The sequence below is a fragment of the Martes martes genome (genome assembly GCF_963455335.1).
Source record: "Martes martes genome assembly, chromosome: 5".
In the NCBI taxonomy this organism is placed as follows: Eukaryota; Metazoa; Chordata; class Mammalia; order Carnivora; family Mustelidae; genus Martes; species Martes martes.
This window is the reverse complement of record NC_137892.1, coordinates 30,046,605-30,062,375: the sequence shown is the minus strand read 5'-3', so window position 1 is coordinate 30,062,375 and position 15,771 is coordinate 30,046,605. Positions and strand designations below refer to the sequence as shown.

At 37.0% G+C, this 15,771-nt stretch overlaps 1 protein-coding gene across 11 annotated transcripts in view; it reads right to left on the bottom strand.

Moving 5' to 3' along the window:
• Positions 1-15,771, bottom strand: part of CSNK1G3 (casein kinase 1 gamma 3) — a 112,215-nt gene that overhangs the window by 70,576 nt on the left and 25,868 nt on the right. For 10 of the 11 annotated variants that reach the window (XM_080804729.1, XM_080804728.1, XM_080804727.1 and 7 more), the window contains exon 2: positions 2,777-3,204. In XM_080804729.1, the coding sequence (XP_080660855.1) occupies positions 2,777-2,954 (178 nt within the window). In that variant the 5' untranslated portion in view covers positions 2,955-3,204. Of the gene's footprint in view, positions 1-2,776; positions 3,205-3,991; positions 4,085-15,771 lie in introns of all 11 variants that reach the window. The other variant, XM_080804736.1, reaches the window with a different exon arrangement.

Sequence of the window (15,771 nt, the reverse complement as noted above, 5' to 3'; positions counted from 1 at the left end):
ATAAGTATAAATGTTATATTACAAACAACATAAAACAAAATTACAGTGTACAGATCATACATTTAAATAAATATATACAAATATACAATAAATAACCAGAGATTAGATACAGATACACAGCCAGGTGGATGACAAATGGATGGATGGACAGGTGGATGGACGGCCGGACTAACATCATTTTGCTCCTATTCCTGATTATTCAGTAGTATTTTACTGTTTTTTCACTATATGTAGCATATACAGGTTCAGTATAGGGTACACATAGTTTCTCATTATGCCCCGGTGAAAAGGGTCAGCTAGATTCATTGTGTGTGTATACAAACACACACACACACACACACACACACACACACACACACACACACACACAGGTATACATACACATAAATGTATTTGTAAACATATATATGTAGTCATTTTGAAATTAATTACATAAAACCACTTTTAAATAAAAATGGCCAATATACTATAGTCCTACAGCCATATCCACGAAGAGATAAGAATACAAATACGTATATATGAAGTATACCTGTAGAGCTAATTTATACATATAAATTAAAATAAAAATACATAGAGCATGTCATCAATATAATTTCAAAACAGAACAAATATCTTGATATCATCTTTTAAGGAAGCGGAACAATCATTGTGTTCCTAAAATATGCAGGTACAATGCTGGTCCTTTACATTATCATCTAAATTTCATCTTCACGATAAACTACGAAGTGGAAGTAATTCCATTTTAAAGTTGAGGAATCTGCGGCCCCAAGTAGTTCCCTGACTTACATTTTCCATGATAGAGGGGAAAATTTTTATATTTTTCCAGTATTATCAGTGCCAAATCATGCCTCCTACATGACAGATAAGAAGTACATTTGGAAGGATGAAGGGTGCTAAAAGTTACACAAGTAAATAACCTCGTTTTTCTAATTCTAAAATCAGAAACAGTTTAAGAATTTCAAAATATCTAACTTGGAGCACCTGGGTGGCTCAGTGGGTTAAGCCTCTGCCTTCAGCTCGGGTCATGATCTCAGGGTCCTGGGATAGAGCCAATGGGGCTCTCTCTCGGCAGGGAGCCTTCTTCTCTTCCTCCCTTTCTGCCTGCCTCTCTGCCTATTTGTGATCTGTTTGTCAAATAAATAAATAAAATCTTTAAAAAAAAATCTAACTCAATATCCTTGAGAAAATGAAGTGTAAATCATTCAGCCTTTCAAATATATGAGTCCCTACTCAAATGCAAGAGTCTGCCAGACACATCAATCACAGCTCTTTACAAAGTGTATCACTGCCTTTTATTGGCTTGCTTCATGAAAAGACTTAACGCACATTAACACCACAAAATAGTATTAAAATGAAGGACTAACTACAAATTAGGGTGTTTTACAACTTCCTGAAAAGGAGAAGTAATTGAGTAGATAAACATACAATTGGATTTATTTCTAATAAGTGGGGTTGTATCTTAGGAAAATCATAAAGCTAAGTTTTACCTTTTTATATCGCAAGTTTTCACTCTTGGTGGGCCAGTGATCAAAGAGCCCTCGAGCAACCTCAGTACTGACAGCCATATAACCATGCTGCCCTGTTCTTATTTCTCTTCATTCAGGATAGCCACATTTCTACTGTACTAGCAGTTAAAAGCCTAGATTTTGGTCCCGAGTCTGTCATTAAAATGCTGTGTGACATCTGGCAGGCAACCTTCCCTCATGGAATTTCAACTGCCTTAAATGTAGAGTTAGGAAGCTTAATTAGACCAATGTTTTCCAAACCACCCTGATTACAAAAATAAACTGAATCAGTACTCTGTGTCCCTTGTTAAGAATATAGATTTCTTGTGGTGCCTGGGTAGCTCAGTGAGTTAAGCGTTGGACACTGATTTCAGCATAGGTCATAATCTCGGGGCCATGTGATCCAGACCCCCCTAGGGCTTCAAGCTAGGCATGGTACCTGCTTAAGATTCTCTCTCTCCCTAGCCCCATCACTCCCACTGGGTCTCAAAAAAAAAAAAAAAAAAAAAAAAAGAATCCAGATTTCAGAGCCCCAACGTGGAATATATTGGTTAAATGGTTAGAGAGGGGGTGGTGACAGAATTACAATGTAAATTTCACTGAATTTTTTTTTTTTTAGGTTTATTTATTTGAGAGAGAAGGGTGGAAGGGCAGTGGGAGAGGGACAGGGAGTCTTAAGCAGACTCCTCAATGGATGCGGAGCCCAATACAGGGGTTTTATCTCACAACCCCGAAATTATAACCTGAGAAGAAACCAAGAGTTGGATGCTTAACCAACTGGACCACCCAGGCTCCCCAATTTCACTGATTTTTATGCAGTTTCAGTATATTACCCTGGCTTTAAGCCATATATACCCTCCTAAAGGGGTCAGTTACTACATGTTTTCAAATATGAAAAAAAGAGCCTAAATACCATTCTTAATACACTGCAAATGGCTCCTTATGGGTCCTTTTTTCTTTTCCCACCTTGTTGGGGCTTTTTAGTTTACTTTCTTTTTTAAGAAAAGAAATGGCTGATCTCAAGTAGACAGACATTCATATACTATTCATATACTATACTACATATACATATATGAATACACATTCATATACTAGGGAACTCCTTACAAATGAAAATACAAGTACAAAAGAAATTTCCAACATTTATATTCTTTAAAATTATCACAACAACTAAACAATAAACAATAACTTTATCATTTTCATTAGAAAGTACTTTCAGTTTAAAAAAAAAAAAAACTTCCAGCATAATGGAATAAACAAAATAGTCTTACCTAATCGTAATTCTCCAAAATTGCCACATCCAATTTTTTTTCCAACTCTAAAGTTAGGTCCAACCATTAAAACTCCAGAGGATGAAGACCCAGTTCCTCGAGTGTTGTGTCCCGACCGACCACTAGGTCGTGCCATTCTATCATCCGATTTGTCCTTGTCTTTCTTTTTATTATCCATATCAAGTTTGCGGTACTCCACTTTGAATTCTTTAATCAAGACAAGCACAATGAAAAAGGGTATTGTGAGAATAGGTACATCACTAGGTTAACTGTACCAGGTGGGTAACTGTTAACATTCAAATTGCAGCAGGTAGTCAGTTAACTGAAGCGTGTTCATCCCATTCGTAAAATTTTTCTCAGTTGTCTTTTCAGCAAAACATGTCTTCAAAATTATCTTTTCAGTGATGTAAGCTGATATTGATAGAGAGCTAGAATATTAAGAAAAGAAAATTAGTTAACCTTAAGAATTTAAAAACATATTTTGGGGATATTAAAAATGTAAGTTCAAGCAATGGATTACTGCTATTTGTTGATTCCCACTTAAATCAAACCATAGTAGACTTAGAGTAACCATTAGCCTCTTCCTATACTTTAATAACAAAGAGATGATAAAAACAAAGGAAATTTATTAAAAATTTAAAATATTTCAAAAATTTGCTATTTCATAAGCCAGTATATATTCACTAACCTAGACCTTACAACTTAAAACCATTTCAGTTTTATCCGTAAGTCAATATAAGATTTTCTACTTAAAAGCAAAAAAGAGAATACACTTTGCAAATCAGTAAAAGATTTTAATAAAATTCTCTTCCACGTGTCCATACACACATATGTACATTTTCAAAATCTTTTCAAATATACATTCTCCTTTGAACTTCATTCATTCAAATATTTATTAGAAATTATATGAGGCACCTGGTTGGCTCTGTTAGTTAAGTGGATGCCTTTGGCTCAGGTCATGATCCCAGTACCCTGGGATCAAGCCCCACATCAGGCTCCTTGCTCAGCAAGGAGCCCGCAACCTCTCCCTCTGCCTGCTGCTCCACCTTCTTGTGCACGCTCTCTCTCTCTCTCTGTCAAATAAATAATAAAATCTTTAAAAAAAAAAAAAAAAAGGAAGAAAGAAAGAATTCAAATACAGGAGTCTGGGTGGCTCAGTCATTAAGCATCTGCCTTCCAGCCCAGGTCATGATCCCAGGGTCCTAGGATACCCACATTGAGCTCCTTGCTCAGCAAAGAGCCTGCTTCTCCTTCTCCCTCTGACTGCTGCTCCCCCTACGTGTGCTCGCGCTCGTTCTCTCTCTCTCTCTGTCAAATAAATAAATAAATAAAACCTTTTAAAAAAGAATTCAAATACTATTTATTAATAAATAATAAATATTTATTATTACTTATAACTATATATGGAAATGGGCTTCAGAAATGATAATGCAAAGAACACTCTTGCCACCCATCATGGGAAATAATTCTTATATAACATTTGAACTAGGCCTTAAAAAAAATAAAAAGTAATTTCACAAGGTTAAGAAATACTGGCACCCATGAGGTGGAGAAGATTGGTTTTTATATTTTCTAATAGATACATGAAAACACTAAAGCTCAAAAAAGGGAGGAGTCGTCCCCATTCATCTTCTCTGGGAATTTCAACCATCTAACATACCTCAATTCTGCAAGCTTAAGCAATTCTCCTACTTTTGTTTGAACAATTTGAGTGGATTCCTATTCTCTGCAATTAAAGAAGAAACTTCAAAACATAGTCACTAACAAGGAAACCTGGATCAATATCAAGGACTTCTTATTCGTATTTCTGAAACTTATTATATAATGCAATTGCAATAAGAGTTGAAACAAATAGTACCTGCTGATTAATTCCCAGCAATCCCCCAAATAGGCCTTAAATCCTAACACCCAAGTTGTTTTACAGTATTTCTGCCATACTCATATTTTGCAGATAAAACTGTAAGCATCTCTTCAGTATCTGTAAAAGACATACACTGTTTATTCTGTTTCCAAATATAATAGAGTAACTGATACTGAACTGCCCATCCTGCTGTAAATAACTACACAAATGGATAAAATTTATAAAGCACCCATTTTCAGGTATTGAGTAACAGGCACTATGGTCTATGATCTTCGAGAAAAAGCAAACACATAAGGTGAGTCCCACCTTTACCTAAGCTCTCTAGGGAGGGATAATTTTCTGACCACAGTACAGGGAGGTGAGACACAGGTAGAACACAGTGATTACAGACCAGTCACTTGCTGAAACAAGTGAAATTTGTAGGATGTGGTACACAAGGTGAGGTAGTCGTACAGTGCTAGGGATAAAGAGTGGTAGGCAGAAAGCTAGACTACATGTGTAGCAATATTCTGAAATACCTATTAGACAATGGCTACTATGGGGTTAAATGAATAATGAACATACTAATGGCTGCACAGTGCTGGGAGAGATTTAAGTTCATATGTAGTCATGGTGGAGGAAACTCATTAATATCCCAGGAATTCAGCTGAGACACCACAAAGACCAGGTCTTAAGAGTAAAGACCATACTCTAGAGTAAAGACTACAATACACGGCTCAACTAAAGCCTAAAACCAAGCCTAGATCTATTAGGAAAAGCATCAGATAACCTCCCTCCATTCCATAACAAAACTGAACATACTTAAAAAGACAAAAGACCCAGACTCTTAACAATGTTGGACTCCTAATGTCTAGCATACAATTAAAAATTACCAGACATGCAAATAATTAGAAAGTCCACAGCCAGGAAACCAAACTGTCAAAGGAAACAGACTCCAAAATGATCCTGATAGTGGAATTAGAAAACAGAACTTTAAAACTACTAAATAGTGGTTAAAGTCCTAGTAAATTGAATAAAGAGAATGGGACAGAAAAAAATTTGAATAAATAATGGTTAAAACTGTCCCAAATTCAGTGAAAAACATTAACCTATAAATTGAGGAAATGTGAAACTTCAAAAAGAAATCAAGAGCCCTGGAAATAAAAAATGCATGGGTATTCATTTCCTTAAAAGATAAATTACTGATTAAAGCACAAATAACTTTTTAGTGTCATTAATAACAAAAAGTGGAAGTAAAATTTATGACAACAAAAATGGGGGCAAGTATATGGAACTGCGTTATTTTAAGATTGTTGTATTTGTGGGGAATGATGTGGTTCAATATTAAGTAGCCAATGTCAAGCAAAGAATGTTTATTTTAATATGCAGGCCAAAAACAAAAAATTAACTGAATAGGAATAATTAAACAGCTAAGGCAAAATATAAAAACAATAAACAACATCTGATTAAAACAAAAGAGAAAGAAGACATAAGACAAAAAGAAAACAAAGAGCAGGACACTACAGTCAAAAACACACAAAGGCTTATGAAAATAGACCACATTCTCAAAAGGGAAAAATTGTCAGACTGTATTTAAAAAGCAACATCCAACTATATTCACCTCTAAAAACAATTTCAAATACAAAGACAAAGAGACTGAAAGTAAAAAAGAGACAAAGATACACTATGCAAATTGCAAGTGTAAGAAAACTTGAGAAGCTACAATATTGCCAAAGTAAATAGCCAAAGAAAGAAATATCTCCAATGATACAGAGGTCCATTTCATAATGCCAAAAATATCGATTAAGCTGAAAAACATAAAAATCATAAATACATATGAGCAAAATAAAAAACTAAAAAAAAAACCTAAAATTAAAACTAAAATGAAGAACTAAAGGAAAAAAGACGATCAAAGGTGAAAATGTTAACAATGTTTCAATAAATGATAAAATAGAAGACAAAAATATCTAGGGGCACCAGGGCGACTCAGGGAGTTGAGGGACTGACTCTGGATTTTGGCTCACGTTGGATCTCAGGGTCATGAGATCAAGCCCCACCACATCAGGCTCCACACAGAGCAGGGAGTCTGCTTGAGATTTTCTCTCCCTCTCCCATTTGCCCCTCCCATGCTCTTATAAGCTCTTTCTAGAAAATAAATAAATCGATCTTCAAAAATTTAAAAGGAAGCAAAAATATCAGGATTATACTGACATAGTAGATCTAAATAATACCATCAATACCCTGCACTTAACTGACATTTATAAAATGTAACATTCAATAACTACTGAATAGTATTCCTTTAAATGCTCACCCAGAAAGATCATACGCTGTGTCAGAATTTAAATCTCACAGAGCTGAAGTATTACAGAGCACATTCTCTGATCAAAATAAAATTTAAAAAGCAATTATAAGGGCGCCTGGGTGGCTCAGTGGGTTAAGCCTCTGCCTTCGGCTCAGGTCATGATCTCAGGGTCCTGGGATAGAGCCCAGCATCGGGCTCTCTGCTCAGCAGGGATCCTGCTTCCCCCTCTCTCTCTGCCGGCCTCTCTGCCTGCTTGTGACCTCTCTGTCAAATAAATAAATAAAATCTTAAAAAAAAAAAAAAAAGGAATTATATACACTTTTGTGTATGAAGTGGAATGGGGTGGCTGGGGGGTGAGCAATGGGGAGTGTATGTGCTATGGGGAGTGCTGTGAATTGTGTAAGACTGATGAATCACAGATCTGTCCCCTGAAACAAATAATATATTACATGTTAATATAAATAAATAAATAAATAAGTTGAAAAATAAATGTGAGAAATTAGAAAAAAACTGGAATAATATAATAATGAAACATTAAATTTTGTAAGCTATAACTAGATCAACACTTAGAACAAAATCAGAAGCTTTAAATGCCTAACTTAAAAACATTTTTAAGCAATGATCTAGGTTTTCTTCTTTTATTTTTTTTTAAAGATTTTATTTATTTATTTGACAGACTCAGAGAGATCACAAGTAGGCAGAGAGGCAGCCAGAGAGAGAGGAGGAAGCAGGCTCCCTGCTGAGCAGAAAGCCTGATGCGGGGCTAGATCCCAGGACCCTGAGATCACGACCTGAGCCGAAGGCAGAGGCTTAACCCACTGAGCCACCCAGGTGCCCCTCTTCTTTTATTTTTTTTAAAGATTTTATTTATTTATTTGACACAGAGAGAGAGATCACAAGTAGACAGAGAGGCAGGCAGAGAGAGAGGGGGAAGCAGGCTCCTTGCTGAGCAGAGAGTCGGATGTGGGGGTTGATCCCAGGACCCTGAGATAATGACCTGAGCTGAAGGCAGAGGCTTAACCCACTGAGCCACCCAGGCACCCTAGGTATTCTTTTTAAAAAGCTAGAAAAGAGCAAAATAGACATCACTTTAAGAAATACTTTAATAGTGTGCCTGGGTGGCTCAGTGGGTTAAGCCACTGCCTTCAGCCCAGGTCATGATCTCGGGGTCCTGGGATCAAGTCCCTCATAGGGCTTTCTGCGTGGCAGGGAGTCTGCTTCCCTCTCTTTCTCTCTGCCTACCTGTGATCTCTCTCTGTCAAATGGATAAATAAAATCTTTAAAAATAAAAAGAAAGAAAGAAATACTTTAATAAAGCTATTATTAATATCCCATGGACTTATATGAAAATATAGTCTTAATAAGTGAAAACAGGAGTGTCAGCTGATAAATGCCAAAATATCATTAAAAAAATAGAAACTCTAGAACAAAAAGACTCATATCTGAAGTGAAAAGCTTCACTGGATACACTTAAAAGTAGATTGGATAAAGCAGAATAAAGTGTCAATGAACCTGAAAGGAAATTCAAAGAAATTATCCAGGGAACAAAATCAATAAAAGTAGAAAATAAACAACAGAGGAAATAAATAAAGCCAAAATACTCCTTCTCTGAAAATTAACAATAAAACTGATAACTCCTAGCAAAAATGATCAAAAATGAAAAGAGAAAATATACAAATAACCATTAACAATACTGAAAGAAGGCACATCGCTGAAGATATTACAAATTTTAAAAGGAAGAAGGACAATTATGAGCAACTTTATGCCAATAGTTTGATAACTCAGATGAAATGGACAAATTTCTTGGGGCACCTGTATGGCTTAGTCGGTTAAGCAACTGACTCTTGATTTTGGCTCAGGTCGTGAACTTCAGGTCATGAGATCCAGCCCCACTTTGGGCTCCAAGACTGTTGTGTAGAGTCTGCTTGTCTTCTCCCTTTCCCCTAAGGCTTGTGCACACTCTCTTTCTCTCTCTAAAATAAATTAATTAATTAAAATCTTTTTTTTTTTTAAGGGAAACGGACAAATTTTTTTTAGAAATCCAACATAGGATTACGAGATGAAACAGAAAATATCAATAGCTCTGTATATATTAAAAGAACTTAATTTTTTTTTAGCAAAATCTCTCGCATATTTGAGTGAACCAAAGTGAGGAACGAATGAGTACATATTATATGATTCCAGTTACGCAAAGTTCTAAAATCAGCAAAACAAGCTGTGGTGATAGAAATCACACCAGTGCTGCCTAGAGTGTTGGGATATCTGAGTGGAGAGTAGCATGAGGAAACTTTCTGGGAGAAGGAAATGTTCTACATCGTAAGTGGAAAAGGACTACACAGGTGTATACATTTGTCCAAGCTCATAACATGATCCTGAAAACCTACGCATCATAGGTCATAGTATCAACAACACTTCAAATTGTGACTTTTAGTGCTCCACATCACTCGGCATCAGGGAAATAAAAATCAAAACCACAATGAGATACCACCTCACACCAGTCAGAATGGCTAAAATTAACAAGTCAGGAAATGACAGATGCTAGCGAGGATGCGGAGAAAGGGGAACCCTCCTACACTGTTGGTGGGAATGCAAGCTGGTGCAACCACTCTGGAAAACAGCATGGAGGTTCCTCAAAATTTGAAAATAGAGCTGCCCTATGACGCAGCAACTGCACTACTGGGTATTTACCCTAAAGATACAAATGTAGTGATCTGAAGGGGCACATGCACCCGAATGTTTATAGCAGCAATGTCCACAATGGCCAAACGATGGAAAGAACCTAGATGTCCATCAACAGATGAATGGATAAAGAAGATGTGGTATATATACACAATGGAATACTACGGAGCCATCAAAAGAAATGAAATCTTGCCATTTGCGACGACGTGGATGGAACTAGAGGGTATCATCCTTAGTGAAATAAGTAAGTCGGAGAAAGACAACTATCATATGATCTCCCTGATATGAGGAAGTGGAGATACAACATGGGGGGTTTGGGGGGTAGGAAAAGAATAAATGAAACAAGATGGGAGCAGGAGGGAAACAAACCATACTTAACCATGACTCTTAATCTCACAAAACAAACTGAGGGTTGCTGGGGGGAGGGGGATCGGGAAAGGGGGGTGGGGTGGTGGGCACTGGGGAGGGTATGTGCTATGGTGAGTGCTGTGAAATGTGTAAACCTGGCAATTCACAGACCTGTACCCCTGGGGATAAAAATACATTATATGTTTATAAAAAAATAAAAAATTTTAAAAATAAATAAATAAATATTCTTTTAAATGTGACTTTTAGAAATAACCCACACCCAAAAAACAGTGCTATATCAGAAAACTAATGTTTTTTCCATCCTATAACATTATTATAAAAGTTATCTGAAAACCCTATTTTTCTTAAAGTTAATGAATATATCAGTATTTTACTTTAGAACCTTAAAGAGCCTTTCTATATTTCTATACTTCCATTACTTCCAGAAGTAATTTTCCTTTTGCAATCTTTTATGTTATTTTCAATACCTAGCTTTTGGTTTATATTTAATCAAATACCCAAAACACAATCTACATGTAATTAAGAATTCAAATAATAAAGATGAAGTAAAAATACCCCTTGGGATACCCACACCCCTTGTCTTCCAACCCACTTGCCTATGCAGAAGTAATAACCATTACTTTCAGTTTGGTGCATATGCTCCAGACCTTTTTTGTAATGCATGTATGTACATATTTGTGTACAGCAATATTTAGAGCTTTGTTTGTTTTACAGAAGTCCTCATGAAGCCTCTGACAAACCAGAAGTGCCTCATGAAAGAAAGAGCCTATGAACGTGTTTCATATATGAAAGGACTTTTGCCCTTTCATCTTCATACCCCTCTGTCCAATATGAATGGTAGAGGAGCAAGGGCCAGCATAATGGGGGGCGGGGAGGGGGAGTCAAATCTCTTCCCCAAAGTTCCAGAGCCAAGAGCCAGGACTGAAAGTGAGAGGTGGGGAGATAGTGGTTGAAAGAAGCAATGAATTAGCTTAAAACTGAACCTCAAAACCAGAACAGGTATTTTTAATACCTGAAAATAAGTCCACTGCCAAAAGTGAACTTATTCTTATAAATATGTAACAAGAAATCAAAGGAAACTAAGATATCATCTATGAGTGGGGAAAGGAGAATAATCAAAGCAGATACATGATAATGTGGTTAGTGAGAAAGGAAGCTCTTTTCTGTTTTAGCCTTTCCAGTTCACCACATTCGAAAGAAACTCTTCATGAACCTGTAATAAGATTTTTTTAGTCTTTAAAATATTTTTACAAAATACATTTTTTATTGAAATATTTTCTTATTAAGGATCTCAAACAGCACTAGTACTTTCCCTATTATAGCAACTATCCAACAGTATTAGTATTGCCTACAAGTCTAGCTATTAACTATAGCCACAAATTCCAGCCTACAGGTTAAATTCAGCCTGTGATTTGTTTTGTACACCACAAACGAAAAATGTTCTTCACATTTTTACATGGTTGGGAAAAAAATTAATAATAACATTTTATAACACATGAGAATCACATGAAATTCAAATTTTATTGTTCATGAATAAGTTTTCTTAAGAATGAATCCAGGAGCGCCTGGGTGGCTCAGTGGGTTAAAGCCTCTGCCTTCGGTGCAGGTCAGGGTCCTGGGATCAAGCCGAGCCGCACTTCGAGCCCCACATCAGGCTCTCTGCCTCCCCCCTCCCTCTCTGCCTGACTCTCTGCCTACTTGTGATCACTGTCTGTCAAATAAATAAATAAAATCTTTAAAAAAAAAAAAGAATCCATACCAATTCGTTTACATATCTTGATGGCTACTTCAGGTTACATGAGTGGAATAGTTGTGAGAGAGCATACGTGGCACACCAGTCATTTCGAACTGTTGCACAGCGCACCACAAATTGCTATGACCATGCTTTTAAAGCACAGGACAGGGTGGACTAGGTATTTCAAATTAGATAGAAAAGCACTGTGTTCATTATAACACTATACTAAAGAATATAATATACTTGGACATGACCAAAAGTACTAGCTTTCCAGTGCTGTGTAACAATTTAGCAAAAACTTCAAGGCTTATAGCAATACACACTTAACTAGTTCACAGTTTTCATGGATCAGAAGTCTGGGCACAGCTCAACTGAGTCATTTGCTCAGGGCTTCATGGCTTCGTTCAAGGTATCAGCGAGGCTGCATTCTCATCTGGAGGCTAAAGTAGGAAAGAATTCTCTTCCAAGCCCTTTCAGATTATGGGCAGAATTCACATTTTGACCCTGTAACAGTAGGGGCCCCTGTTTTGCTGGCTCTGGGATGGATGCTACCCTCAGGTCCTACACAACACCTACAGGTCCTAGAAGGTGCCTATAGTTCTGTGCCATGTAGGCTTCTCCGACATAGGCACTTACTTCAAGTCCCCCAAAAGAATCTAACTCCAATTTTCTACGAATGAGTTTTATATAAGGTAATATAACTTTCTCTCCTACCTAAGTTCCAATCTTTGTACCCTGCTCTAATACAACAGTTGTGTCAGGTCTGGGGACCCTCACTACATGATTCCAGAACTCTTTAATGCTACCTGACTATGGAGGATAATAAAAAAAGAGGTCTTGGAATACCAACTAGTAGCAAAGACTTGGGCAAGGATTAATATGACTATCCTTATTTTAATAATTATAAAATAGGATTAGACTAGGAGATTTCTAAGGATGCCCTTATATTACGCACAGTATTAAAATTGCCTGTTGAATTTGATGATGACAACTCATATATTACTTCACGATCTCTGAACCTAGTACACTACTGGGCATGTAGGGCAGTCAATAGATATTATAGATTAATAAATGAGTTATTTCTATCTCTAAACATTTCCAGGTTTTAGGTGTATAATTTCTACTTAGAGCCCCCCCAGCAACTTATCACCAGACCCCCTAACATCAGGCTCTTAGTTTATCTGAAAGACCTCAGTGAGGATTATATGCATATGCCAACAAGTCTGCTACCCGTGCTCCCAAGAATGTTCTGGATGAGATGGCATTCCCTTGCCTGAGTTACTCTGTTAATACTGTCTGCATTTCTCTCTTCTGTAGTGATTCATCCTAGCACCAAAGAAAAATCAGTTCTGAAAACCGAAGATATTCTTTCAGCTCTACCTAACACCAATAGACCATGAGTCACAAATCCAAATGCCCACAACAAGTAAGGCAGGTAATATGTATGAGTGAATCAAGCAGAGACTAAGACCATAAGGAATACTAGGGACTACAGCAAACTAGAAAGCAATACTCCACTTGAAAGGGGCAGTTATTACTCAGCTGTAAATATTATCAGTGCCATTGAGGAATCTAGACATAACAATTTTTCCAGAAAATGCAGAAGCCATGTGTGTGTGTGTGTGTGTGTGTGTGAGAGAGAGAGAGAGAGAGAAACCTCTGTAGTTGGTATTTGCTGAGCACTTACTACACTAAGTATTTTAAATAGATTAATTCATAAATTCTCAAAACTGTTTTACCAACAAGGAAACTAAATTTTAAAGAAATCACACGGCACGACCAGCATCATGAAGTTAGTAACTGATACGGTGAGAAATGATTAAAAAAAGGAGAATTCCTGAGTTCATATTCTTACCCACTTTACTTTCTCATGTTGTCCTTGCTAACTGTCTGATCTCTCAAAATACAGACCATTCCCTTCTAGCTGGATCTGCAGCCTGGGACTTCCTTCCGCCTTTTGCCAGCCTATATTCTCAGTATTCTATAACACCTCAATACTGGCCAATCCTAATCTGAACCAAACTGGGCAGGGCGGGGGGGGGGGGGGTACCCACCACTCAACAAGCCCCATTCATGTACACAGGGCTCCAAGACATTTCTGAACAAAAAGGTCATACACACACATAGAACAGAAGAAAAAAATCATTAACCTGCAAAATTGTAACATGGTGTCTATGATATATATATACCTTTCTGTTTAAATATCCTATTTTTTAAGAGTTAACAACTGTAACTATGTATATTCTTACCAGTAACACTTGGAGACATGAAATATTAATAAACTTATGGAAGATGGGAAAAAACGCATATACTACAGGTGAAAGAGCGAAGGAAGCAAAATCCCAAACTAAGTGCCAGAAAATACAACAGGTAAGTAAAGAAGTGATCTGCCCGACTAGAAGTCCACAAAGGCTTCCTAAAGGAAGGTCAAATAGTGAGCCCGAAAGAAGAAGGGATGGGAGGCAGGGGTAAAATGGGAGAACGGGAAAACTGTTACTAACTACAATTAACTATCTCCTACATAAAACAAAACAAAGCAAAACAAAATAAGAACAGACCTCTAAAGAAGCCAAAGGAGAGTCCAAAGGAGAACATGGGGAAGGGAAAATTATACTCTGGCATCACAGAATGAAACCTATCCCCATCTGGCATTCTGAAGAACTCTTTGCTTACAGACTGGTGCCCTGAGTACTCATTCTAATGTGGAAACTCATAGTCAATAAGCACCATCGTGTATACATGACACCAAGAGACTAATGAACCGACAATTCAGAATTACTACATTTGGGAAGAAAGCTAATTATATGAAAGAAAAATACAAACAAAAAAAGCAAGTAAAAAATCTGGAAAAGGAGATCACCCACACAAAAGAAGAGGAAAGACTACCAAAAATAGTAACAACTAGATCCGGGGAGGCTTTTGAGAAGAACAGTAATATAGAGGGAGAATGACAAAATAATGCTACATTAAATGGAATAAGCAAAGATCAAGTGGGGAAACAATCTTAATATACAAAACAAAAATAAGAAAACAAATAAAGGAAAACACACAGGATGAAGCAATCAAACACCTCCAACTTCAAATTAATAATTTCTTTTTTTTTTAAGATTTTTATTTATTTATCTGACAGACAGAAATCACAAGTAGGCAGAGAGGCAGGCAGAGAGAGGAGGAAACAGTCTCCCCACCGAGCACAGAGTGCGATGCAGGGCTCGATCCCAGGACCCCAAGATCATGACCTGAGCCGAAGGCAGAGGCTTAACCCCCTGAGCCACCCAGACGCCCCTCAAATTAATAATTTCAACAAATGCAAAGGACAGAGAAAATTAAGAAAAGTTTTCAAATAAAATTTTCCTGAACTAGAGCAAAAAGGGCCCAAAGAACACTAATCAGGAAGGATACCCTGCGTTTATGGCACCGTTATTTCTTTAAAACAGTCAAATTATGGAAGTAGCCCAAGTGTCTATCAATAGATCAAAGGGTAAAGAAGATATGGTATATGTATTCAATGGAATGTTATTCATCCATAAAAAAATAAAATCTTGTCATTTGCAATAACACAGATGAAGCAAGAAAGTTTAAGCTAGGTAAAATAAGTCAGAGAAAGACAAATAACAGGATGTCACTCATATGTGGAATTTAATAAACAAAACAAACTAACAAAAGGAAAAAAAGAACAAGAAGGAGACAAAGTAAGGAACAGATTCTTAACTCTGGCAAACTGATAGTTACCAGCAGGAGGGGGTGTGAGGATGAGTGAAATAGGTAAACTAGGTGATGGGGAAGAAAGAGTAAACTTACCACGATGAGCATTGAGTAAAGTACAGAATTGCTGAATCACTATATTGTATACCTGAAACTAATATAAAACTGTAGGTTAGGGAACCTGGGTGGCTCAGTGGGTTAAAGCCTCTGCTTTCGGCTCAGGTCATGATCCCAGGGTCCTGGGATCGAGTCCCACATCGGGCTCTCTGCTCAGCAGGGAGCCTGCTTCCTCCTCTCTCTCTGCCTGCCTCTCTGCCTACTTGTGATCTCCGTCAAATAAATAAATAAAAAAAATCAAAAAAAAA